Source organism: Balaenoptera musculus, chromosome 21 (genome assembly GCF_009873245.2).
Source record: "Balaenoptera musculus isolate JJ_BM4_2016_0621 chromosome 21, mBalMus1.pri.v3, whole genome shotgun sequence".
Taxonomy (NCBI): Eukaryota; Metazoa; Chordata; class Mammalia; order Artiodactyla; family Balaenopteridae; genus Balaenoptera; species Balaenoptera musculus.
In genome coordinates, this window is record NC_045805.1 from 30639085 (window position 1) to 30665399 (window position 26315).

A 26315-nucleotide genomic window follows, 5' to 3' on the forward strand; every position below is an offset into this window, starting at 1 on the left:
ACTGTCACTGCTACACATTTAAATATTGCTATATAGAGACCTTGGTCTATTGCTGTATAGAGACCTAGGACAGCCAATGAGAATCTAATCACGTTCCTGTTCTAATACTGCCTCCAATTCTACTCTGGGCCTTTACTTTCCTACAATACAGGTAGCCCTTTCCTCTGTGAATACTGAAGAGTGATAGAGAGGTTATTCAAGTCTTCAGTGTTTGCTTTGGAATGTGCCAGGGTGGGGAATACTGAGGAAGCTTTCCTTCAGATCAGTTTCAAATTCAGGACATCAGACTGCTTCCCTTACTCTTGTCTCCCTCCTCACAATGCCCCAGTGCCTGGTCAGAGTTCAGTACAATCAGCATGTTCTTAGAGTTCGGGGGGGCGTGTCACCACACATTGGCCCTGATGGACAGTATGACTGACCAGTAAGTGATCAATGGCCCAGCCCCGTCTCAGCTCTAGCCAATGATTCAGCACCATGGACAAGGTTAAAGAAAGACAGTCAAGTTTTCCTTTTTCTTCCCAGCTCTCCTGTACTTCTGAAGGCCAGTGAAGCTGGGAATCCTATTCTAAACAAGCTGGAGGAGAGGAGCAAGTGGCAGCCTCTCCTCTTGGGAAGTCCACTCTTTGAATCATAAATCAGACCCTCTGCATGTCTAAAATGACCTACACAGAAAGAGTTCTCTTTTCTTGGAGTAAAGGTCTCATGCACAAACCAGTCTGACACTTGTTCACTGATAGCGTCCCACTGGAATTTAACTCATTCAGGTATTCTACTCGGGCCATGTCGATTTCAGAGGGGTCTTTATTACCATTTTACTGTATGTGGCTTGTTCAAGTCAATATTCTTATATAAAACAGTGGAAAAAGCCAGGATATTCTCTTCTTTCTTTTTTTTTTTTTTTTTTTTTTTTTTTTTTAGTATACACATTTTATATTCTGCCTTTAAAGCTATTTCTGCTGCACAGCTGCTTTACCGAGACTCAGACTCCTACGGGCCCTGCTTGGTCCGACATGTACCTTGAATATCCTTTCACACTGTTTGATTTCTGCAGTCAGTTGTATAATGAGGCGGGAGTGTGCATTGAGTTTGGAGATTCCTATTAAGCAGGTCACCCGTGAATCTATTTTCGTGCTTTTCTTTATTAGAAATAGCAGGGAACACGATAATATTTAAACACAACTACTTATAGGAGCTTGGCTTCAAAAATACACCTTACCAAGTTTTCTTTTCCCATTTGACATTTCAAAATGTACTACATTTTCGCATCATCAAAGCACCTCTTCTCCATTTGCACTCTAGGCTGTGAATACAGACCGTTGCAAATGACAGTGGATGTTTTGGAGGGTCATTTGGATTTGTGATCCTCTGCTGACATATTTGGAGTGTTTCATTCTGCTCTTGGCATTGCCTTTGAAGATGGTCCATAAAAAGACAGACACAGACCAAGACGATAAGGCAGGACAGGTGTTGGGAATAGATAGAAGAGAGCTATCTTCAATACTTGAGGGAGGGGATCTCATGAGAAAGGGGAGTAGAATAATTCTGTGTTGTTCCCAAAGAGAATCAATGAGTGAAATCTACAGGGGGACAGATTTTGAATCAACCTGAAAAGTACCTAAATACTAGAGCTGCCAGGCTCTCTGGAACAGGCTGCCATGTGAGGTCGTGAGCCTCCAGGCACTGCAGGTGCTGTACTCCAAGTTGACCGGGCTGTCTGCCCGGAACGATCCTTCCAGAAATAACAGGTCCATTTCAGCTGTGAGAATCACTGGTCCTTACTCTTTGGCATTACTGTTGGGACTCAGGGCATTGCAAACCATAGGTACTGTTGTCTCCTGGGAGCAGAAACTGTGAATCCTTTTGAACTGCTTAATACAAATGCCCTAACGGGCCAAGATAGCCAAAGGTAAGGTAGAAAGTGAGTTTGGAGTTGTTGAGTAGGCAGCCTTTTATTTCAGGCGGATACTTTACTCCCATGACCCAGCTATTTAGAGGATTTTTTTAAATGTCTTAAAATGGACCACAGTCCTTCATCTTGTTGCATTAATCCAGACTTGCCCGATATCTTACCAACATCGGGATGTCAGTAAAAATGGGATAGTGAGTCCCATTCAAATAAAAGGAGCTTTACAGTTTATACAGTACATTCTTCTAGATTTCTCCTTTTGATATTCCCCACAATTCTCTAAGGAGGCCTGGAAAATGTTGTTTTCTCAACTTTTATAGGGAGAGAACTGAGACCTAGAAGGTTTAGTGACTTACCATATCATGCAGCTTGCAGGTAGCGCTCGACCTGGGCTGGAGAGTGGGAATTGGGATCAGGGAAGTTGGGCAGTATCTGTGGCCATGCCAAACATCAGCAGTGTGACTCTGGACAGTGTCATGTGTACGGTGAGGGTGTCGGAGTAGGATGAACTCCATCCTCCACCATACAGGGTGCCCACCCCACCCTGCTGTCTCGGCTTCTCAGGCCTCTTCATATGCATGGCCTCTGGCACAGTCCTTACTCTTTGCTTGGCAGGTAGGAGGTAAGATGAAACGAATTTTGGGGTTAGAGAAAAGCATCCTGATGTGCTGGTGTGTGTTTCCAGGGTGGTGACATTACATATCAGCTACTGTAAGACACCTCTGTGTCAGCTCACTTTCACAAGCTTGAGAACTTTGGCTGCATTTTGGTTTGGGGTTTGGAATTTGAGGATATGTTTGTTTACCTTTGTGGGCTCACTTGTGGTGTGGAGCGGTGGAAGTGGCCTTTATGAATTTCCCCTACCCTACATGTAGAAAAGTCAGCAGGAATCATGAGGGCTCCTCACTTTACAAGGCATAGACTTGCAAAGAAAGTGATACTTTAGTCTGATTTTACTATTTAATTGACTAAGTAAAGCTATTGAACTCAAAAGTCAATTTGATATTGCTTATAAGTCTCTTTACAAAACTAACCTGTTTCCATGTACTGCAAAAGCAATCCATGTTCATTGTAGAAAATGTAAAAATAAGGAAAATTACGTGACTACCTATAATCTCCCAAAGATAACTGCTATTAACCTTTTGTTAAAACTTCCTGGAATGGTTTTCTGCACACCTATACATGTTTTAAAAGAAATTAGTATAATTATGTACATACTGATTTGTAAACCTTTGTTGTTAATGGTAAACTTTTTCCTATTTTACTAAATATTTTCTTAAAGGATTTGATCGGAGTTTGGACTTGGGAGCCATGTAGTATTCTAGTGTGTGGCTGTATCAGAATTTCATTTAACCTATTTCCTACTGTTGGCTATATTGTGTGCTTACAATATTTTGCTAATATGAATCATCTTTGAAGATGTCTTTTCACATAAATCCTTGACAATACGGTAGATGTAGGTCTGATTTGTCAAACAAAGAAAACTAAAGCTGGATTTCAGTTTTTCGGGGTATCAGCCACACTGTTGAGCATTTATGAGAAAATGGTCACCTATACACTTACTAAGGTCGATTGACATGATCACCCCAAAGGTTTGGGGAGATCTCCCCCACTGTCACCATCATTGGATCTGGTACCGGGCTCCTGGCTTCTTCACACACTTAGTGTCCTGCATAAAAACCAAAGCAGTGGATTCATCTTGCTTTTCTCTTCTTTTGTTCCTCTTTTAGCCTGATGAAGTCCTCCGATATCGATCAGGATTTATTTACAGACAGTTACTGCAAGGTGTGCAGTGCACAGCTGATATCGGAATCTCAGCGCGTGGCCCACTACGAGGTAAGAACAGCTTCTCCCACTCAGTGTGTTCAAATGGAAGCAAGAGTAGCCTGGGTCAAGGCTGTGGGACTTGAGGGTGCTGCTTTCTCGACCTGGGGCAGATCTTGAGAAGCACAGGGCTTGAGCCGGCGAGTCTGAGATCAGGCCAGGACAAATGTGCACGCGTGGGGTTGGAGAGAGCGCTGGGGATGTCACTCTCAGGCCCCTGGCTGCTTCCCAAATTCTGCTTTTTCCTTTGTCCCTCAGCCCCTGGGGACCCAGTGCGCTTTCTCTACTTGTTAAATCTGTCATTGCTCATCCCTGAAGTTCCTTTCAGGGACACAGCACAGGTTGCATTAGTGCCAGCTTCTCTTTCCTTCTCTGACCCTGAAGAAAAGCTCAGAGGCCCTTTCTTCATCATTGGAGGGAAACATGGCAGCATCAGTGGTTCAGCACCAAATTCCTTCCACCTTCTGGCTGCTGCCCCCAAAGGTGTTTATTAGCAAGAAGACATCCCCCCACAGGGTGATGCCCAAGTTTTAAAGCCCAAATATTCTTGAAGGACATAATTCATTGGCTTTGGCTTTTTAGGATGGAAGTTCAAATGGCTGCTTTTTGATCTTTTATTGGGAAGAGAGGATGAGAGGAGACAGGTCGACCAGCTTCTGAGGAGGGAATGGCGGGGGGACACGCGTGGAGAAAAGGGGAGCCTGGGCCCCCAGATGTTGCTCAGGGCCATTAGCTTTGCAAGAGAACATATACCAGCGAGAACATGAGCTTTCAAGGGCAATAATTTGTAAGTAATTTTAGCTTAGAGGGCTTAGCCAGCAATTTTCTTTTTGTCTGACAAATGCCAGTTGTCACTGTCACTCACCAAACTCCTCAGAGCCTCAGAATCCTCTGTGCACGAGGAAAATAATAATAACCACACGCACACACACATACCGAGCGACGCATTCATCGGACCACGTGTGCTCCTCAGGGTTTTGTGGTGACCAGAGAGACCCCTTGAAATAGCATTTGTGAAAACACTTCGGAAGCTGTACAGTGTGGCAAACGTGCAAAATTACATTATTTCTCATTATTAACTCCGTGGCAGCAATATTTGGATGAAGGCAAAGAAAACTTGCTCTTCGGAGAAAACTTTTAAAACTCAGCCTCTGTGAAAAAAGTCAGCATATTCTTTTGTCAGTAGGCAACTGAGTGGAAGAGGAAGGAACTGTGAATGCAGAAGAATGATCAACATGGAAGATAGCCATCTTTCGAAATTAAGAATTTCTAAATTCTGTAGGTATTGCTTTGTAAACACATATGGTTTTTATTAATTCCATTTCCCCAGTGAAGGAAAATCAGGGAATTTGTCCCTGCTCTGAAATTCCACAGCCTCCTATTATGTTCTCCCTTTATTAGACTTTTTGGGTTCCATTTTTAATCATCTTACTAGATTCTTGAGGCCAGAAAGAGAGTTTTATTCATTTGATCTTCCATAATTCCTGGGACAGCATGTGCACATCAAAGCTGTTCAGGGAGCTTTTTTGTTTACAAAAATAACCTGGTGACACTGTCCAAACACTGCTTTTTTGTTACCTGAGCTAGAAAAGTAATGTCAGAAAATCGAAAACAACAATTTTTTTAAAGGAAAAACATCTTAGCAGCTCAGCTACGGGTTTAGTTATTTGAACTCAAGTTTTCCTGTTACCACACTGCACCAGCTGTGGCATAACTTAATTGTTTAGAGGATGTGTTAAGATTTGTTGTGTGTAGCATAGATGAGAGGGAGAAGAGAAAGCAATCGCAACAGATCTGCAGTTAACCGAGTTACATATCATCAGAACAACATGAAATGTGTTCCCGTTAACCAGGGATGGGAACTCTAGGCAAGGGTTCATCCCCTGCTTCCAGGTAGAGGTGGGTACTTGCTTCGGGGAAAATACACATGCAGAGCTGCTGCGGGTTCGGAAAGGGTATAGGTGGGACTGAGCACACCTCGTGTGGTCTCTGGTCTTCCAGCTTCGGTTGGAGACGTCCCCAGTTCTTCATCTCTAGGAGGATGGCTCCTATCAGATGATCTCAAAGGCCATCTGAGAACTGATATTTTCATGCCATTCATCCCTCCCACCCTCCACACACCCGCTCTGCTGAAATTGCACGTAGAGTGGGTCTCTGTGAGTCCTGTTGCCAAAATTTGCCCACTGTACATCGGGGCCGGATTAAATCTCGGAGACAGAGTTTTGGGGGAAGTAGAAAGAAATAGCTGTATTGCTTTGCCAGGCAAAGGGGGCCTAATGTCCTCAAGACTATGTGTCCCACCCTGGAGTGGGTAGTGAGGGGTCTTACAGTGTTCAAGGAGCAGGGCGTGGTGAGCACGTGGACATTCTTCTGATTGGTCGGTGGTGATGTAAGTGGGAATCAACATCATCAGCCTTCTGGCTCCAACCAGCCTAGGGTGTGCGTGTTTGTGGGCAGCACACAGTTTACTTCTCCCACCTGCTGAGGGTTTCAGTATCTGCAAAACAGCTCGAAGGACGTGGCTCAGAATATTATTTATAGCCCTGGAGGAAGGTCCTTGACTTTGTTTAATGGTTAAAGTAATATTATTTGTCTTGCTTGACCATTTCCTTTCTTTCTGCATTTTCTCACTTCTCTGATTAAATTTATTCTTTGACTAACGTTCTCCTACAGACAAAGAGGCAGGCGGAGGACATGGGTGGGTGTCCATCTGGGAAGGTCTCATAGGGTCCAGCTCCATTACGGTCCCAAATCCCAGTCAGCTCACTGAAAATGTGGCTACAGTTATTCTCAGTGCTCTTTCACTGATTTATTGCTTCAGTATGATTTTACTCTCAGTTTGACCAGATCATATTCCCAGCCTCCCTACAGGGCAAATCAGTGGGAATCTTCCGTGTATTTTCTGCGTGCCCAACACTATTAACGTTTGATATTGCAGGCGGTTCTGGGTTATGTGAGGAATAGTCCCTGCCACCAAGAGGCTTATGAACTTCCTTGGAAAGGAAAAGCCATGGATAGTTTAGTGTGGTATCTATGTGTGTGAGACCGGGAACAGGCTCTGTAGATTCTGCTCCTAAAAAGAGGCTGATCTAACTTGATATAAACAGAGTGTTCATTCTTCTGCCCATTTGACTTTCTGATGTATATGCTCTGTTGTGCTGTTAATTTTTTAGATCTTTGCATATTCCAGATTCAAAAGGGTGAGTCATCACCGAGAGCTATTATGGTCAAGAGAGATTTGTGGGGATGACGTGAATTTTCGAGGTTTCAGTGGATGCGTTAAATTTAGAGGTTGCTAGAATAAGAAGCCTTGGAATCTCGAAGGAGGCTGGCCTGGCTGGACTGGAAGATTTGTGCTGGAGGAGAGAGGCTGGCAGCACCTACAGGTAGGGTGTGATCAAGGGGTAAGGAAAGAGGAGTCTGGACTCTTGTGAGGCTCTTAAGTATTTGAGAGTGTAAAAAATAACTATGCATTTCTGAGTGACAGCGCATCGATGGTGGTCAAGATGTATTGTTGGGAAAAGAACAGCTCTTGATATGACTTTTGCCAAGAGACTAACGTGCCAGTCCACTGAAGCTGGAGGAAAAAAAACAGAGCAGACGTGTAATGGCTAATAGCTTCATGTCCCATTTAAAAGCCTGAGCCTTTGTACAGGAGGACACAACCTAATATATGTCTAATAGACTAAACCCTTCCATGCTATACTTTTTTTTAAGATCTCTTTTTACATATGAAGTCCTGGGCTGAAAAAAAGGGGAAACATAAAGACATTATTGTTTTTCTTACTTACTAAGCATTAATAACATGTAATGTTTCGGTGGAAAATATAATTAGATGTTGTCTCTGCTCACTGGTTGAATAGTCTGAATCAATAGAACAAGTAGACACAGACACAGAGGGGACGAGAAAGCTTTCAAATGAATATGCCTGAATGTTACAGAGGTTAGAACTTGTTTCCCATTGAGGCCATGAGGGAAGGGGTGGTTTTCTAAGTGTAGGAAGAAGAGGATTGGAAGACTATGAGAACTGAAACTAAAAGGACAGAAAGATTATTTTCTGGAGTAAAACTAAAGGAAGAAGATGAATGATCACATCTAGCGGGAGAGAAAAAGCTCTTGTTAGGCAGGGAGCCAGCCATCAACGTGCCAGCCCCGATTCCTTGCCCGTTTTGTGAGCCCTAATACCCTTGTGTTACTTTGCCGGCTGTGTAATTAATCACTGCTTGTGAAATCCGTGTCTCAGAGGCACCTCCAAACAAGATTGCAAGCTTCCTGAGGGCAGGCCAGAGTCATGCACTGTGTTTCTCATTTATTTCCACAGCTTGGCCCATGGCTGTTGCTCAGTGGCACTTCGAGGGTGATGAGGAGGTTGCGGTGGGGACTGGCAGAGGGAAGCAGTGGGGCAGGTGTAGTGGAAGCATTCATGGATGCACCAGAACACGCGATGCTGTACGTTCGGAGTCGCTCTATACTCTCGGAGCGGCCTTCAATGTAGAGGTGACAGTTCTGCAGTTATAGGAAAGACGGTTCTCTAAACTGATGGGGAACTCTTCAGACATCTCTGAATCTTGTAGTAATGTCAGTCCTGGCAAGTGAACCCTATCAGTCCCCCCGGGAATGTCAGAATCTAGGGGCAGGTGCATTGGGTCTGCAGGGGCATGCTGAAATGGATTTTTCAGTTTCACCTGTTTTGATGGCCTTCCAACAGAACTCTGCCTTCCTTAGCTTCTGTTTAAAGTGGGGAATAGCTGAAGGGCACTCTCTTAGTCTCTATAGGTCCAATAGTGAATGGGGCATAAGTGTTTCCTGGGTAGAGACAACAAGGTACACATGAGGTCTCCAATATATGCTGATTACTGTCTTGACTTTTTGGTGTTACCAATGCCTTTATTGCCTTCTCCCCCTTAGTCCCTCATACCTTCGTCTCCACTTTGCTTCTTCTTTTTGCTAATTGCCTGAGTAAGCATGCAAGCTGGACAACTCCTGGCATATGTGTGAGAGTTGGGGGTCAATGTTGTGTTGTGTTTCTGCATCAGTCCTGCCAGGTACCATGCTAACTGGACTTGAATATTGGCAGGGCTCACTGTATCCTCACACCACTCGCATCTCTCCTGGGTACCACCAGTGATGTGCTCCCAGAGATGCAAGTACTAACTGTGTGAGGACAATTAAGGATCTTTATTGCAGGGTCCTGTGGAGATGCCTCCTTTGCATTGTACACTGAGATTTGCTGTTTTAGTCTCTTCAGATCTCTTATAGTCATGACATGCTTAATTTCTCCCAGATGCTCTTACTACAATTATTGGTGCATCTGCCCAGGCTAAAGCAATCCTTACTACCTTTCCTCACGTCCCTGATTGCCTGATACTCTTCAATGTCTGTTTCTTGACCAAATCATGAAGACTCTTGAGCTTCTGTGAAATTTGTTCCTATTCTTATGTTTTTCTATTGTTTATTCCAGCAGGTCTGGCCAGTTTACCTTTAATCACTTATTATTAGTTAATACAGTTTACTGGAACATAAAATAAATGATTAATAGAGAAGCTACAGTGAAGTAGACAGTACTAGGCAGAAGAACACACTCGACTTGGGACAACACAGACATTGGCCAAGAGCAGTTGTCAGACGCTGTGCTTACTGTTCATTGGTTAAGAGCAGGTGGTTAATGAGTTCTCATTTGCTGAGAGCGTATGACATCACTCAGAGGATTTTAGGAGCCAGGCCACACTCCATTGGCTGGAACTCAGTTACATGGTCCCACTTAACTGCAGGGGAAGTTGGGAAATGCTCTTTCAATGTTTAAGGAAATGAAATGGGTGCAGTGAACACATAGGATCATCTCTGCCGCGTCAAACCCTCTGGTCACCATTACATTCTCCCTGGGGCACGTGGAACACATGCATCCCATCTCCATGGGAACAGCCTCCAGGTGCTACCCAGTCACTGCCTACAGCTCAAATGTCAGGATCTCCAGGAGGGGAGTAGCTTTCTCTGTCAGTTGTGGATGTGAGTCCTCTTGGTTCAGCCACCAACGAACAAAAGAGAAATGTCATCTCTCCCCCTCTTACACTTTAGGGTGGTGATGACAGCAGTAATATTTTCCATCTGAAAAAGGAAGAAAAGAAGGCTAAGAGTAACCACTAGTCCATAGCAAAGTCGACATCCTGCAGGGCAGGCATTGGGAAGTTTCTCTTTCCAGGGAGTGGGGGAAGTTACCCAAATAGAGTCCGATCTTCCCCTCTGGGAGGGACTTTTTGTTCATTTTCCCCGTGATCCCTGGCTCTGCCCCCAGAGTTCTTCCCTGTCCGTCCATGGTCCTCCTTGACACATGTGAAACGGATCCTGGGTCCCCCATCCTCCTTGGGGACCGCCAGCGCTCACAGACCACTTTCTGCCTGAGATTGATTTAAGGTTTGGAGACTATTCAAAGCTTTTCTTATTCCAGATCATAACAGCTTTAGGAATACAACTCTCTCAGTAATATAGAAGGCTTCTGATTTGTTTCCTTTCAGAAAGCTCCTCATGTCATAACCATAGTTTTTCCCAGACATAATTTCAAGGCTGTTTATTATATTGCTTCCTTACTTCTGTGCCTCTATTTTTCAGTTTCATCGTGGCTACCTTGAGGTTATTTAAAAGTGGGTGGAAAGACACATCCTTAATCTGATTTTTGCCAAAGACCTGAGTCACAACGTGCAACTGAGAAATCTCACGGGGTCTGCAATACACAATGTCTTTGAAAATGACAGAGAGGCAATGAGGGAAGGGGCAAGGTAGGGTAGGGGATCAAGAGGTACAAACTACTATGTATAAAATAAATAAGCTACAAGGATATATTTTACAGCACAGGGAATATAGCCAATATTTTATAATAATTATAAATGGAGTATGATCTATAAAAATTAGGGATCGCTATGTTGTACACCTGAAACTAACATAATATTGTAAATCAACTATACTTCAATTAAAAAAAAAAAGTTAAAAAATGACATCTCTTACTTTGAGGTGACTAGAAGCAATTAGCAAATGACGTTTCCAACTCTTTAAGTCTCAAATTTCTGAAATAGCTTTTTATTTTGCTTATATTTATTTGCTAATGTGTCAGCTACACATCATAGTTCTTGTAGTCTTTTGATACTTTTATAAAAAACCTAGCTGAACATCAGTAACAGGCAACTAGGAACAGGTAACATCTACCCAAGCAATCTGTTTTTCCATTCTCTTCTAGTTTTCTTAGAATTTTAACCACTTCCTAGTGCAGAACCATCAAGTTCTAGCACCATAAGCTCTGGAGGCAGGTCTGCCCTCCGGGGTATTATAGGCAGTAGCTTTGCCAATATTTTGTCACTGTATATCCCAGATCTGCTGTATCTGTACCCTCCCCACCTAACTCTCCACCTGCTAAGCCAATGCCAAATATTTGGTGTCTTGTTATGGGAGAACCCCCATTTCTATCTTAGACAAGGTAGGCTAACTGCAGTCACAAAAATCTCAGCATCTTAGAAATAAAAATTTCTTTACTGCCTGCATTATAGCCCATTGTGGGTTGGCAGAGGGGGTTTTGTACCATGTAATTATTTAGGACTAAAGTTGACAGAGGCTCCACTGTCTTTGCTCCTGACAAAAATGATAGAGCCATCAGTTGCTCTGAGTGTCAAAGTCCAGCTGACATTTGGGGGACCGATGGGCAATGTGGGTGACTGTGCAGGACATTTTAGGGGCCAGGTCTGCAAGTGACAACACCATATTCACCCACATTCCACTGACCAGACCTCAGGCCTATATTTTCTGACTGCATGAGAAGCTGGGCAACCAATGTGGCTTAGCTGGGTTCCCTGGAGGGAAATGGAGCCGGTTTGGTGAACATAGAGCACTGCCTCTGTGCACTGCATGTGTGTGACACCAGAGGGACATCGTGACTAGGACCTGCTGTGGGTTCGTTGGGGATGGAGGGGGGGACGTGGAGAAGAAAGGGGAAGAGAGGAAAGGCTGTACATCCCCAAGGGAGTGCTCTTGACAAACAAACATATAAAAAACAACTCTGGGGAACTTCCCTGGTGGCGCGGTGGTAAAGAATCCACCTGCCAATGCAGGGGACACGGGTTCGAGCCCTGGTCTGGGAAGATCCCACATGCCGTGGAGCAACTAAGCCCATGCACCACAACTACTGAGCCTGCTGCACTCTAGAGCCCGCGAGCCACAACTACTGAGCCCACGTGCCACAACTACTGAAGCCTGTGTGCCTAGAGCCTGTGCTCCGCAGCAAGAGAAGCCACTGCAATGAGAAGCCCATGCGCAGCAACGAAGACCCAATGCAGCCAAAAATAAATAAATAAATAAATGTATTAAAAACAAACAAACAAACAACTCTGGCAATCACGTGTCTGGGGACCCCTGTGAAGTTGATGCCTATTTCATTTCTATGATGTGTGGAAAACTGAAGCCAACATGTGTTGTTTGTCTGAGACAAAGAAATACAATGCTATCAAATGAGGATTTTCTCTCCAACTCCTCTGACTTAATTGGTCAAGCCCAGAGATTTTCCATTTGGAATTTGGAGGCTGTGTTCTGAGCGGCATGTCCAACTGGGAGGATCCCCCTCTGCTCTGCCTTTTTGGGCCCCGCCATCCGGTCTCCCAGGCTCTGAGCTCTGGGGGCCCAGGTGGTGAGCGGCCTGCCTACCCCACCCTCAGGGGCTCTCCATCTGTGGGCAGAAGCTGGGGATCTGTCCTTGGTATCTCAGCATCTTCTAAAGATGGCTGTTTGGGAGAAATTTCTCTTTGCTCTCCCTTATAAGAAAAGGTGTTCTTCTGCTTGAGAGGCTGCTTTATCACAGGCCCTTGACTCTGATCTAGTTTCCTGCTTTGCTTTATCCACCAGATTCATGGCCACATCCAGCAACAGGATTTTGTGTGCACATTTACTGTGCTCACTTTACCTCTGGATGTTATTATTTTCCTTCCCCTGTTTTAGTTTAAATCTGTACCTCTCAATTATTTATTTCATCCTTTTGCGTTAGAGGTGGATGTATTTTGATATGTCTTCTTAAAGTCTTTGAAGAAAAGAGCAGGGGATAAACATATCAATATTTAATCTTTTTTTTTTTAACATTTTATTCGGTTTTTTTTGAAGAGGGGGTAAATTTATATGACTCAAAATTCAAAAAGGGTGGAAGAGTGTATAATGTGAAAATTCTTCCACTTATTCCCATTTCTCAGCTACCCAGTTCTCCTTCTCAGAAGAATCCTGGGTGACTGATTTTCTTTGAAATGATCTATGCATATCGATGCAGCTTAATTAAAAAATTTTTTTTTATTAGAGTTGATTTACAATGTTGTGTTACTTTCTGCTGAACAGCAAAGTGTATCAGTTATACATATACAAATATCCACTCTTTGTTAGTTTCTTTTCCCATATAGCTCATTACAGAGTATGGAATAGAGTTCCCTGTGCTATACAGTAGGTCCTTATTAGTTACCTATTTTATATATAATAGTGTAAATATGTCAGTCGCAATCTCCCAGTTTATCCCTCCCCACCACCACTTTCCCCCCGGTAACCATAAGTTTGTTTTCTACATCTATGACTCTATTTCTGTTTTGTAAATAAGTTCATTTGTACCATTTGTTTTTTAGAGTCCATATATAAGCGATATCATATGATTTTTGTCTTTCTCTCTCTGACTTATTTCACCCAGTATGACAATCTCTAGGTCCACCCATATTGCTACAACTTAATTTTTCCTTTTCTTTACTTTTCACAAATGGCAGCAAGCTACACCCTCCACTTTTTGTTTGTTTTAATTGTGGCTTAGATTCTCATGATATGAATGTATCACAGTTTGTAAAGAAAAAATTTACTGAATTGACTGATGACTCCTTGGCAGGCTCGATAAAACTCTGGTAGCAGGAAGATGCTCCCTGTGAACCCATGTTTCCCATGTTTTGTGACGCGCAGGTCAGTTACTTTTCAGATCCTGGCTGCTACTGAATGGTTATTGACAGTGACAATTTTTCTTCCAGTTTTCCGTTCCCGGCATTCCCTTGAAAGCATATGCATTTCCGACTTCCGAGTCACTGGGCCATCTGGGCTTGTTGATTGTTTTAAGAAGATGTTAGCAGACAGGGGAATCTTGAAGGCTAATGACCTAAGGAAGTGGGTTCGAGTGCGGCTCTCGCTGTGGTGTCTTGCCCACGTTTCTTCTGATGCTTGGAGAAGATGTTGACGGCATCGTATTTCCCTCCCTCTCTGTGATTTGAGAATTTAATTCATTTCTTTAGGCTTTTACTAAGATACTTTAATTTTGAGTGGAATGTTTCTAGCTTTGAATTCCATCCCTTTCTCTGAGGATCATACAAAGGCATAACTGTACCTACTCAGGCAGGATCCCTACCACCTTCAAATTGCCCCCTCCTGCCTGCAGCCCCCTTCTCCCTGCCCCATCCTTCAGGTTTCCTGGCCTCTGGGCACATCTGTGCCACCATGATGCCAGCTGCTGGGAAGACTCTCCTGTCCACACACTCTACTGACTCAACTATAGGAACAGTCCTGCCCTCACCCTGAAAAACCTACAGGAAGATGGAAAGTTTTAGATTTTACTGAGAAAATAGGAAAAATAGAGCAACACTCTCTTCTATCTCTGCCCCAAATATTCCTCCTCCTGCTCTGGCCTTGCAGTCCCAGATGTTGCCTTTGACTTGGGATGTTTCTCCACCTTCTGGTTCCAGAAATCCAACCCATCCCTGTTTTCATTAATTCCTTGTAGCTCTTGACTTACTGGAAACTAAACCTCTCCAGGTTTGGCCCTAAATGATACCTCTCATCTTACTGCCCAGTTTTCTGTGGCCCTAAAGCGGCCCCTGTGTTTAACCTGGGGAATTCTATGGGATTCTATCACTTACTTTAAAGCAGCATCTTCTTTTTCCACTTCATGGAAACATTCATACTCCTTCTTGGCCCACCTGCTAAATTCCCCAGTTTGTATCTGTGGAGTGAATTCACTCAGTTTATCCTCAGAGCAGGCAGAGTTTTCCTGAGGTAGGAAAAGAGCTTCCGGTGTTCTCAAGGTCAGAGGCCTGCGTTGTAAGTATAATCTTAGCGACGTCACTTCACCCGTCCAGAATTGAGTTCCCCCTTCTGTACTCTGAGAAGGTTAGGGGTCTTCTTTCTTTTACCCCCATTCCTTATGCTCCTCTCCCCTGCATCTGCACAGGTAACCATTTTATTAGGGTTGACATATTTTTTATTTGTATATGGTCTTTGAAATGTATGTTGCTTTGTGGGCGTGTATATTTTATTTATTTAATTTTTTGTTTATTTTTAAGATTAATTTTTATTGGAGTATAGTTGCTTTACACTGTTGTGTTAGTTTCTGCTGTACAGCAAAGTGAATCAGTTATACGTATACACTTATCCTCACTTTTGTAGATTTCCTTCCCATTTATGTCACCACAGAGCACTGAGTAGAGTTCCCTGTGCTATACAGTAGGTCCTTATTAATTATCTATTTTACACATAGTAGTGTATGTATCTCAATCCCAATCTCCCAGTTCATCCCACTCCCTGCTTCCCCCCTTGTATCCATACGTTTGTTCTCTACATCTGTATCTCTATTTCTGCTTTGTGAATAAGTTCATCTGCACCATTTTTATAGATTCCATGTATAAGTGACGTTATACTGTATTTGTTTTTCTCTTTCTGACTTACTCTGTATGACAGTCTCTGGGTCCACCCACGTCTCTGCAAATGGCACTATTTCGTTCCTTTTTATGGCTGGGTACTATTCCATTGTATATATGTACCACGTCTTCTTTATCCATTCCTCTGTTGATGAACATTTAGGCTGCTTCCATGTCCTGGCTATTGTGAATAGTGCTGCAGTGAACATTGGAGTGCATGTGTCTTCTTGAATTATGGTTTTCTCCAGGTATATACATGTATATTTTAAAATAATTTTTATTCTAGTATAGTTTTAGATTTACAGAAAAGTTGCAAATGTAGTATGGAATGTTGTGGTGTACCCTGACCCCATCTCCCCTACTGTTAACATCTTGAGTTACTGTGGTACATTTGTCACAGCTAAGGATCCCAGATTGATGCATTATTATTATCATTATATAATGTACAAAGTCCGCTCTTTATTCCTTTTTCTGTTCTAGGATCCTGTCCAGGATTCCACGTTACATTTAGTCATCCAGTGTCCTTAGGCTCCTCTAGACTGTGACAGTTTCTCTGACTTTCCTTGTTTTTGATGACCTTGATAATTTTAAGGATTATTGGTCAGGTACTTAGTAGAATGACCGTCAGTGGAGATTTGTTTGCTGATTTTCTCATGATTAGACTGGGTTTATGGGTTCTTGGTGGGGAAGATCCCAGAGGTGAAGTGTTTTCTCATCACATCCTATCAAGGGTCCTGTCATCAACCGGTTGGGTCACTGGTGATGGTGACCTTGATCTCCTGGATCTAGGTAGTGTTCTCAGGTTTCTCCACTGCAGATTTATTTACCTCCCTTTCCGTATTGCAGTCTTTGGAAGGAAGTCATTAGGCACAGTGTAGGCATGTCTTTTTAATGGCATTGTGATGTGAGTTTCATTCTTGCTATTTCATTCAGCAGGATGTTTCTAAGAATCATCCATGTTCCTACGTGTGTCTAATCTCTTTCTTCTACCTCCTGCTCAACATTCCACAGTGAGCATTTATCATATTTTGACTTTCTCATTCCTTCAGGGATGGATACTTAGGTTTCTTCTGGTCCCCCATGAACACAAACAATGCTGGACAAACAACCTTAACCATGTTTCCTAAAGGACCTGTGTGGGCATTTTTCTGAGATGGACATACAGACAAGAGGAGACCTTGTGCCTCATAAGCCCTGTTATCACTTACTTTGACTGAGCCTTGATCAGGAGAGGGTTGGCACCATCAGGAGAGGGTGATGCTTCCCATAGCCACATCTCTGCCAATAACTGGCTTTATCCAGCTTCTCATTTTTTCCTAATCTAGTTGCTATGGGATACCTTTGTCATTTGAAATTGCATTTCTCAAATTATTATAAAGTTTGAACAACTCTTTTGTACACTCACTAGCCCTTTTGCTGTCATTTTCTCGTTGCTGATTTCTGTTCATATTCTTTGACAATTTTTCTGTCAGTATTCTTGTATTTTTCTTTTTGATTTCCTCGTATATTCCTTCTTGAGTTTAGACACTGGAAATACCTTCTCCCATTCAGTCATCTTCTTATTATGTCTGCTCGTGATGTCCTTTGTTCATTTTATTTATTAAGCTTGTTCATTTTTTTAAAATTAATTAATTTATTTTTGGCTGTGTTGGGTCTTCCTTGCTGCACACGGCTTTCTCTAGTTGTGGTGAGCGGGGGCTACTCTTCGTTGCGGTGTGCGGGCTTCTCATTGCAGTGGCTTCTCTTGTTGTGGAGCTCTAGGCATGTGGGCTTCAGTAGTTGTGGCACGCGGGCTCAGTAGTTGTGGCTTGTGGGCTCTAGAGAGCAGGCTCAGTAGCGCACGGGCTTAGTTGCTCCGCGGCATGTGGGATCTTCCCGGACCAGGGCTCGAACCCGTGTCCCCTGCATTGGCAGGCGGATTCTTAACCACTGTGCCACCAGGGAAGTCCCAAGCTTGTTAATTTTTATGTGATACATTTAATAAACTTTTTGCCTTACGGTTTCTTTAAGAAGTTCTTCCCATTGATTGATCACAAAAACATTGAGTATCCCAGCTCCTATTAATATGACATTTCTATTTTTCACATTCATGGCTTTAACTCTGTTAGGAGTCTCCCTTTGTATATTGTGTAAGGTAGGAGTCCACTTTGATTTTCCTCCATATGGTGAACCACTTGTCTTACCACCATCTACAGTCCTTTTTTTCTCCATAGTTTGTGGTGCCACCTTTACTATATGTTCATTTTCCACATGTACTTGATTCCAAATCAGACCTTTCTATTCTGCTCTGTGATTCTGTCTATCCGGGCCAGTCTGTACTGTATTTAGTTACTATCCCTTGGTGTCATGTCTTAATATCTGAGAGTGACAAGTCACATCTCTTTCCTCTGCCACTGCAGAGCTGTCTTGGTTAGTTGTGCGGTGTCCAACTGTGTTGTTCATATACATGCTTGAATAACCGCACAAACTCAGTTGAAATTTTGATTGGAATTCCATCAGATTTCAGAATGAATTTAAACAGTGTTGATATCTTTACAGTATCAAGTCATTTTATCTTAAAGCAGGGATATCTATCCATTTATTCAATTTTAAACCCATTTTTACATTAAAATTTCAAAGAAATATAACTTAATAAACATATAACCTATGAGCACATATACAATTGTATAATTGAGTTCTTGATGTTATTTATTCTTTTCTATTCATTGACTAAGGTTTAGTCGTTCCTCTTCAGCTAAACTGGAATTGTGTTGAGGACCAAGGGTCATGCTTTTAATTTCTTTTTTCCCTCCTCACTGTCCTGCAACCTAGAGGGTCTTAATGAATACCACTTTTTGGATTTTTTTTTTTTTTGTTAATTGATATCCAGGACAAACACCCTATGGAAGGTTATTTTTTCTGGTTTCCTCTTTTACAATTTTGGTCTTTTATTCTCCCTCTTTACTGATTTGCTTGCCTTTTCCATCTGGTTCCCTTGTTTCCTCCCCTGGGTGAAAATGCCTAATGTGGCCCTTGTCACAGTAGGGTTTATCGAGTGAGGCTAAGCACTTTTTTTGCAGTGTGGTGCACTTCCCCTGGGGATGAACAGTGACACTTAAAACTCATCTGTGTCCTTGGTGTTTTGTGACCACCTAGAGCGGTGGGAGGGAGACGCAGGAGGGAGGGGATATGAGGACATATGTATATGTATAGCTGATTCACTTTGTTATACAGCAGAAACTAACACCCCATTGTAAAGCAATTATACTCCAGTAAAGATGTTTAAAAAAAAATACATTCAAAAAAAAAGCAAGCTCAGCTGTGTCAATAAGTCGAGGTGAGTTTTCGGCTTTACACAACTGCATTGCCAACCATTAGAAAGATGTTAACATTTATTGCCAAGCTTAAATATCCTGTAATAAAAAGCCAAAATATGCAGTCTTTTTCCCCCCCAAATTCTTAAGCTGCGTTTTCATTACCACATCTTCTTTACAAAGTGCTCTAACATTCGTTATGGAAACTTTTATTGTTTTAGGTGCTCCCATGGTAGTCTTCTTTGATCTAAAAAAAAAAAAAGTTTTATTTTCCTAAAACAAAGTCACAGTAGATCCTCCTTATTTTGTTAGTGACATGTCTAACCCCTGCCCTATTGGCTGTTTTGCTTCGTGTCTCCTTTTCAATCTATATGATGACCCAGAAATATGATTTGACTTGCACCCTATCCAAATCCATATAATAAATTTGTATGATAATGAAGTTCTCCATGTTGAAAAGCTGCTTTAATCTGTGTCACTGTGCAAAGAATTCAGCAAGTTATTTGGCTTTTAGGAACTGCATGTAGTGAGAAATAATTCAAAGTTGGATAAGCTGAGGGCACTTAGAACGCATGGTATCCCTTGGCTCTGGTACTTTAAGAACCCAGATGTCTTTGGAATGGTTTGGCATGCCTCAGATGAGACATGGGTGTGTGGTATTTATGGACTAAGCAATGTGCTGATTCTGTTGAGGCAGAAACAAAGTTTGGAAGTTAACCTGATGTCACTGGGCTTCCATGACATTAAGAAATTTTCTTGAAATGTTTTCTGGGTGAAGGAATAAGAAGTGATGTTTAACTACATTAGCATCTTAGAGACCAAAATGTGTTTGCCCAGGAAAGCAGTCTTGTAGCTAAAATATTAATGTGGCAGAGTTACACGTTCTCTGTTTAATAAAAATGAAGGGCCACGCCGGGTGGTAAGGACCAGGGCTGTCCCATCAGTCTCTGGAAGACGTGAAACACTGAGTGCATAACTGGTTTCACCCTCGCTTAGCCCACCCAGCGTTTTAGGGTTGACTCCAGAACTCAAGAGGGTCTTATCCTCTGGAAACATTCATCTGGGAAACTGCAAGTCTCTTAGGCTTGTTTTTGTGACAACGGTGGACGGAAGGACACACTGGTTTGTGTTCTGACATTTAGGTCAGCCGAGTAGTGTAGGATTTAAGAGGTGACTGACTCACTGCAATTTCTGAACATTTTCTTCTAAGTCTGGAGCCTGGTGATGAACCCCCTGATGTTTGCCTGCATTTATACTCCCAACGTATTTTTTGAACATCTACACTGTGTAAATGCACCATAATCGATTCCATTTTCCTCCTCTTTGGGGATCCCTAGATGAAAAAGACAAAGCTCTTGCACTCATTTGGACAGAGCGGAAATGACACCCGTACAAATGAGAAGGTGTAAGGAGCATTAGGGAAGCGCAGGTGTGTGTTATTCATCACAGAGATTTAGGGTGACTTGGTTAGAAGGAAGATTCCGTTGGACTTGTTCTTCTCTGTTTAATGAAGTGTGAAAATTTAAAAACTTCCTGTGTCTTTTCTGTGGACTAGATTTGTACATATAATATATTTAATAATTAAAAGGGGAAAATATGGTTGCTTAATAGAAGAACAAAGCCCTGATTATGGCAGCACATCTCTGAAAATTAAGGTCACTCAAAGTCACATTCAGGGAGCCTTGCTTTTTCTGTCCTTGGATACTTGTCATGTGTGTGATCATGAGGAAGTACATATCTGTGTCTTTAGGAAATAAAGTCAATTCAAATGCCCTGAATTAAAAAAAAAAAAGAAACAAAGCAAAACCCTGACAGTGATGCCCTGTGTCTGCTTCCCTGGAGGTTGAGGTTTGTGGCTCTGAGATTCCAGGGAGTGTTGGCACACTGTTGACTGAGCTGTCCGGATGCAAGACGTTTAGTGTTCCTCACATTTGGTACATGGATGGAATCTTGAGGTTCTACAAATTCTTTTACTTTTCAAAATTTTTTTAATAATCATTTTTAATGCATCTATTTTGGCAGGTATAAAGATGAACCATTCCCCTTTTCTGTGTTAATAAAAGATATTTTTATGGAATAAGACTTTAGATCATTAAATTACTGTTTCTCACACAGGAGTCATCATATCCTTAAGAATTTTGTTCTTGTGGACACTTGAGAATTTCTTCTTTTACTTGTGTTTGAGACACATTGCATCTGAGAGCCCACTCTTCGATTACTCTTGTGGGGGCTTAATAATTTTAAATTGCTTTTGTGTCAATGATCTCCAGATTTGGTGAGCCAATGATTTAGATTATTAAGATGATCACTAGATTGATGGATTTAACAATTGATTTTACCTATTTTCCAAGTATGTTGGTGGTGTTTTTAAAATTTTCTTTTATACTTTAACATTTTGATTAGCTGACTTTCTTTTGTGTATTCAAAAGGAAAATCACTTAGGGACTTCCCTGGTGGCGCAGTGGCTAAGAATCTGCCTGCCAATTCAGAGGACGCAGGTTCTATCCCTGGTCTGGGAAGATCCCACATGCCGCGGAGCAACTAAGCCCGTGCACCACAACTACTGAGCCTGCGTGCCTAGAGCCCGTGCTCCACAACAAGAGAAGCCACCACAATGAGAAGTCCGTGCACCGCAGCGAAGAGTAGCCCCAGCTCGCGGCAACTAGAGAAAGGCCGCGCGCAGCAACGAAGACCCAACGCAGCCAAAAATAAATAAATAAATAAATAAGTTTATTTAAAAAAAAACAAACCGCTTAGGAGAGCCTTCAGAGACCTCAAGAGAAAGCTCCAATAGTGAAGGGAACAGATCTGTGAATTTGGAATAAAGAAAAAAACACTTTGTTTCCAGTCTTGTCTGACTCCTTCTGTTTCTCTCTTTCCCCTAGATATGTCTCTGCCCGTATATAAGAGAGAGAGAGAAACAGAAACAGTGTTTGATGGTCTGTTTCCTATCATCTATCTATCTATCTATCTATCTATCTATCTATCTATCTATCTTTTACTTATCTATCGAGAGACAGAAACAGACAGACACAGAAAGGGAGAAGCTAGACTAGATGGTAACAGATGTAATTGAGCCAACTGAAGAGAGTTTGGTTTGAAAAAAATCCTTCGAAATGGTAGAAACAGTTTAGAAACACGGAGTGGAGAAGGAGGTAGGGGGTAGAGATGGTCTGTGCACTAAGGTGCCTCTAATTTTAGCCGCTCTTTTATTCACTGATAAAACACTGTGTTGGCCCAGGATGAAACCCTAGGAAGTAAAGTTGAGGGACAGCAGCAAGGCAGTAAAGATAAGGGAAAATTAATCCCAGCAGGGTGCTGCTTTGGTTATGCAAGTACGAATTACCCTCTTTGTCAATGACGTTTTCCTGTCAGAGCCAAGAGAAGCTGGGAGGGATTGGGACGACGAGGGGCCTCCACAGGCGCCTCTGTGGCTCTAAAACAGCCTAGATTTATGCCGCATGTGGAAACTCAAGGCAGCTCTTCAAGGTAGAATCAGTCAGGGGATAGAGATATTGATTGGTTTCGAAGTGTTCTCTTCTGCTTTTCAGCAACGTCTTTTTTCAGATAGTTGCAACAGGGCTTGACAAATAAGATGTCCTGCCCTCTGTGGGTTCTCATGAATTAACAGCTGGGGACCAGGACCTCGGAACCGAGCCCTACAGGTTGGCAAGACCACATCCCACTGTGGGGCTAGATGAATATTTGCCAGGGGAGAAGAAGGAGGAGAACAGCGGAAAGTTCTTTCTGAGATGTGTGTGGGGCATTACGTTGCAGATCAGGTCTCTGAGCGGAGCTGCCCCGGTTCATGCTTGGATTTAAAGTGTTTTTGCACAGATTCAGAGGAGGCAGGGGAACGAGCCGCAGGCAGATCCCTCAACCTGTTGTAGAACCCCCTTCCCAGATGGTAGCTCAGCCCTCCTGTCTTCCTGCTCTGAAACTGAGGGGGGCAGTCGAGACCGGGGAGGGGGAGAAAGGCTTAGACCACTGACACCGTCCCTTAGGAGCTCACCCAAGGGACCGGCCAGTCTTCCTCACATCCTTGCCTGTTTCCCACCTGGCTCACCCCTTGGAGGGCTTTGGCCTGGACTTCGGGGTCTTAAAGGCTGCCTGTTCTCGTGTAGTTGCCACAGACGCGTCTCACCATGGAGGACGCCGCAGGTGAAAAGTGTGGGCTGGCCGACCACTCCCCGCCTGATCTGCTTCCCTACCCGAGCTCTTCATGATGGCAACGCTTCCATTCACCGAGGGCCAGGCATTGTGCCAATCTTTATATGCATCATCTCATATTGTTCTTTTCTTTTTTTAAACACTAAAGCTGGTTTTTTTGTCTGTTTTTGTCGTTGTTGTTTATTTATTTATTTATTTGGCTGTGCCGGGTCTTAGTTGCAGCATGCGGGATCTAGTTTCCTGACCAGGGATCGAACTCCGGGCCCCCTGCATTGGGAGCGTGGAGTGTTAACCACCGGACCACCAGGGAAGTCCCTCGTATTGTTCTTTTAAGGACTATCAAGTGGTAGATATGGCGATTTTTCCCTAGTCCTTTGAGGAAATTGCAGTTCAGAGAGGTTAGGTAATTTGCCCAGGTGCAGTACCTGGACTCTTCTGTAGGAAATTCCCCGAATACCACCTTCCTTGGTCCTGTCAAGCTCTCTCCTTTCTCTGTCTGAGAAAAGTCAGGTGACAACGCAGTTGAGTCCAACTGTGTTTTCTTCAATTCAACAAGCATGTACTGTGCTCTTAGCCTGGGGCCCAAGAATACAAGGATGAATGGTGGTGTCTCTGTGATTGCCTGGGGGCTCCCGGAGAGCAGGGATGGGTGTGTAAATGGTTGTTATATACGTCAGGTTGCCCCAAGGGTTCGGTCAGACCCACCCTGACCCCTGGCCAGGTGCTGGGCTGTGTTTTGGTGGGTGGGACGTGATGGATCATTGGGTGGGATTCACAGAGGAGAGGTGAGCAGTCTCTGAAGCTTTCAGCAGTTATAGACACGGGAAATAGGAGGCTCCAGGCTGTTGGCAGGAAGCTCCAAAGTCAGAGTGAATACGAACGGCGTGCAGCCTGGCTTTGCTGGAGAGAAGAGCAAGCCCAGGGAGCCTGGAGGTAGAGGTCAGGGGACTGGCTGACCCCAGAGGTGAGGGGACCCTGCATGGGGCTGGAAGGCTTGGTGCTGTTGTGAATCCTGCCTGTGGCCAGTCAGTTCTCCAAGCACAGCAGCTGGCTATTTGGCCTGGAACTTCATGCAGCTTCCCTGACACCCAAAAGGAAGAGAAAAAACCAAGATGACCTTTGACTGAAATGGTCAAGAATTCCAGACTGGATTCGATGAAGAAGCAAAGGCGATACTGTGAAAACTGCGTCAGGCGTGCAAATCCAGGCACCTTCTCCCGTCTGGGCGGCAGCTGTGTGGGGCGGCCCGGGAGTGAAGGAGACACCATTCTCATTAGTGCTTTGGAGGCAGAACTGCAGCTCTGAAAGTTTTCTTTCTGTCTTTTTTTCTAAATACAACCGAGACAGTGATAAAGAGCCAGGTGAAATTCAAGGGTGGTGCTTAGCGGACAGCATTGTGAATTGCTCTGTGAATTGCTGATTTAAGCATTTGCTCTTTACCTTCTCCTGAGCTAAACGGCGCACAAAGAAACATCCTGAGATGGAATATCAATGCTCTCATTTTCATTTCAGCGCTGATCTGAGTAAATCATGCAGGACCGTTCCTCTAACGGGAAAAGGTGGGGGAGGGTGGAGGCTGATGTAGAGTTTGGGCGGGACGGGCAGCGATGTTGACATCCCCTCTCACTGCGTGCATCTTGGAGCCTCCGCAGGTGCACGCACCACGGCAGGGGCGCGCTCCACGGCCGGTGCACGCTGCCTGCCTCGACCCCGCTTCCAAGGCAGGGTTACACATGGCGTGAAAACTTCCCCTTTCTTTATAGCCTCGCCCGCCTCCGCCAGCCAGAGAGAGTGAGGTCATTCTGGGGAGCGGGATCACAGCATAAATCTCTCCATCCCCTCACGCATGCTATTTGAGACTCAAAGTGAAAAGAAAGGGGAGAAAAACAAAGAAAAAGAAAATGTGGAAAACTCAAAAGTCATAGCCATATTTTTAAGTACTTCTTTTGCTTCTCAGGTCCATTTTGTAATAGGAAGGGATGAGATCCTGTGTAAGCGGTGTCTTGTAAGGTACTTGTCGTGATGGTGATCGGAATATAAAGCATCACTTTGGATGCTCAAGAATGCCACTGGTTTGCGATTTGTGGGGAATGTTCATTATAAAGTATGGGGAGATTTTTATATGCAACATTAATGCCATGGATTGTATCCAGTAAATCTGGGGAGAAAGTTTATGCCCTGAGCCCCAGAGCCTCAGCCCTTTAAATCAATACCGCACTCCACTGCTGAGAACAGTTTCCCAATTGATGCATCAGTGCAGCCAGTGAAAGCAAAAAGGAAGCCCCTAAGGAGGAAGCAGGTGTGACACTAAATTCTCCCCTCAGCTTAGGGACAGCCGAGGCTCTGAATGGCATCTCTAGACCATCGTGTGTCATAAGGGTACCTTGTACCTTTGAAATGCCTGATGGGTTGATGCAGCGGGCTTTCTGTTTGTGTCTTCAGGATTCAGGTGCAGAAGTGCCTCTTTGCAGGAGGGCAGTGCAGGGACATTCACACCATTGGCCACAGCTGCCCAAGAGGTCTACCCCCAGGTCAGGTGCTGTGATGGCGTGCACAGCCATAAATATGGCCCAAGGTTAGGGCTTGCAAGGCAAGGGCCGGGTCCAGAGTAGATTCTTGATTGGAGGGTCTGAGGGTGACGATGACGGCAGGATCGTGAGCTAGGACTGCTCAGGAGTCCTTCATGAGCAGATCGGGAAAAAGAAGCATGGAGGACTCCTGGTGGCTCTGTCTGGGTTTCCAAGCCGATACGAAGTGTTTCTGCATCTGTTACTTTCTGTTTTCTGAGCTTCCTCCTCAGCTGTCAGGATGATGACATTCCGTTGGCCACTCTCACCCAATCTCCCTCCTGCCCCGTCTACAAGTTCTTGTTTTCCCATTTACATAACCATTGTCACGCTAGAGCTCAACACATCTGTGATGACGGCTGTCCATCTGGCAAACCAGCTGAGACAGACCCAAGGAGAGAGAACAGAGGCTGCAGGGAAGGGAGGTCCCTGGGGCTGGGGACACCCGTGTCCATAGGAAAGCGAGGGTCAGAAGGCCCCAGGGACAGTGCATATCTGTTTTGTGCCACCGTGTGGTGTCCCGATCCAAACAGCATACACCCCATAACGAGGCAATAAAAACCCAAGCAAAGTCCTTAAGAAGAAGCCTGATGTAGAAGCCTGACTGTTGCCTCCCAGCAGATAGTGCCTGGGTCACTGGGCGGGTGAAATACTTTGTGAACTGCAACACAGTGTGTGTATATTTCCTTTCTAGGTGCCCCAGGTTTGAGTTAATATCCACAATGGAGACAGGTCCTGCTCTATAGCGTGTTGAGTAAACACATTCCTACATTCTGAATCAGGGCAGATCCCAATGCCTCTCTTCAGCTGTTGGTGCCGACAAGCTATTTCCCATCCAGGCTCTTGAGGGCAGTTTCTTCCTTAATGTATCCTGACC

The 26315-nt window shown here is 43.8% G+C and overlaps 1 protein-coding gene across 1 annotated transcript in view; it reads left to right on the plus strand.

Annotated features, from left to right (window-relative positions):
- The window catches only part of ZMAT4 (zinc finger matrin-type 4), a 349149-nt gene that overhangs the window by 78366 nt on the left and 244468 nt on the right, over nt 1-26315 (plus strand). The window contains exon 4 of the mRNA XM_036838966.1: nt 3637-3742. Coding sequence (XP_036694861.1) covers nt 3641-3742 — 102 coding nt within the window. The 5' untranslated portion in view covers nt 3637-3640. The remainder of the gene's footprint in view (nt 1-3636; nt 3743-26315) is intronic.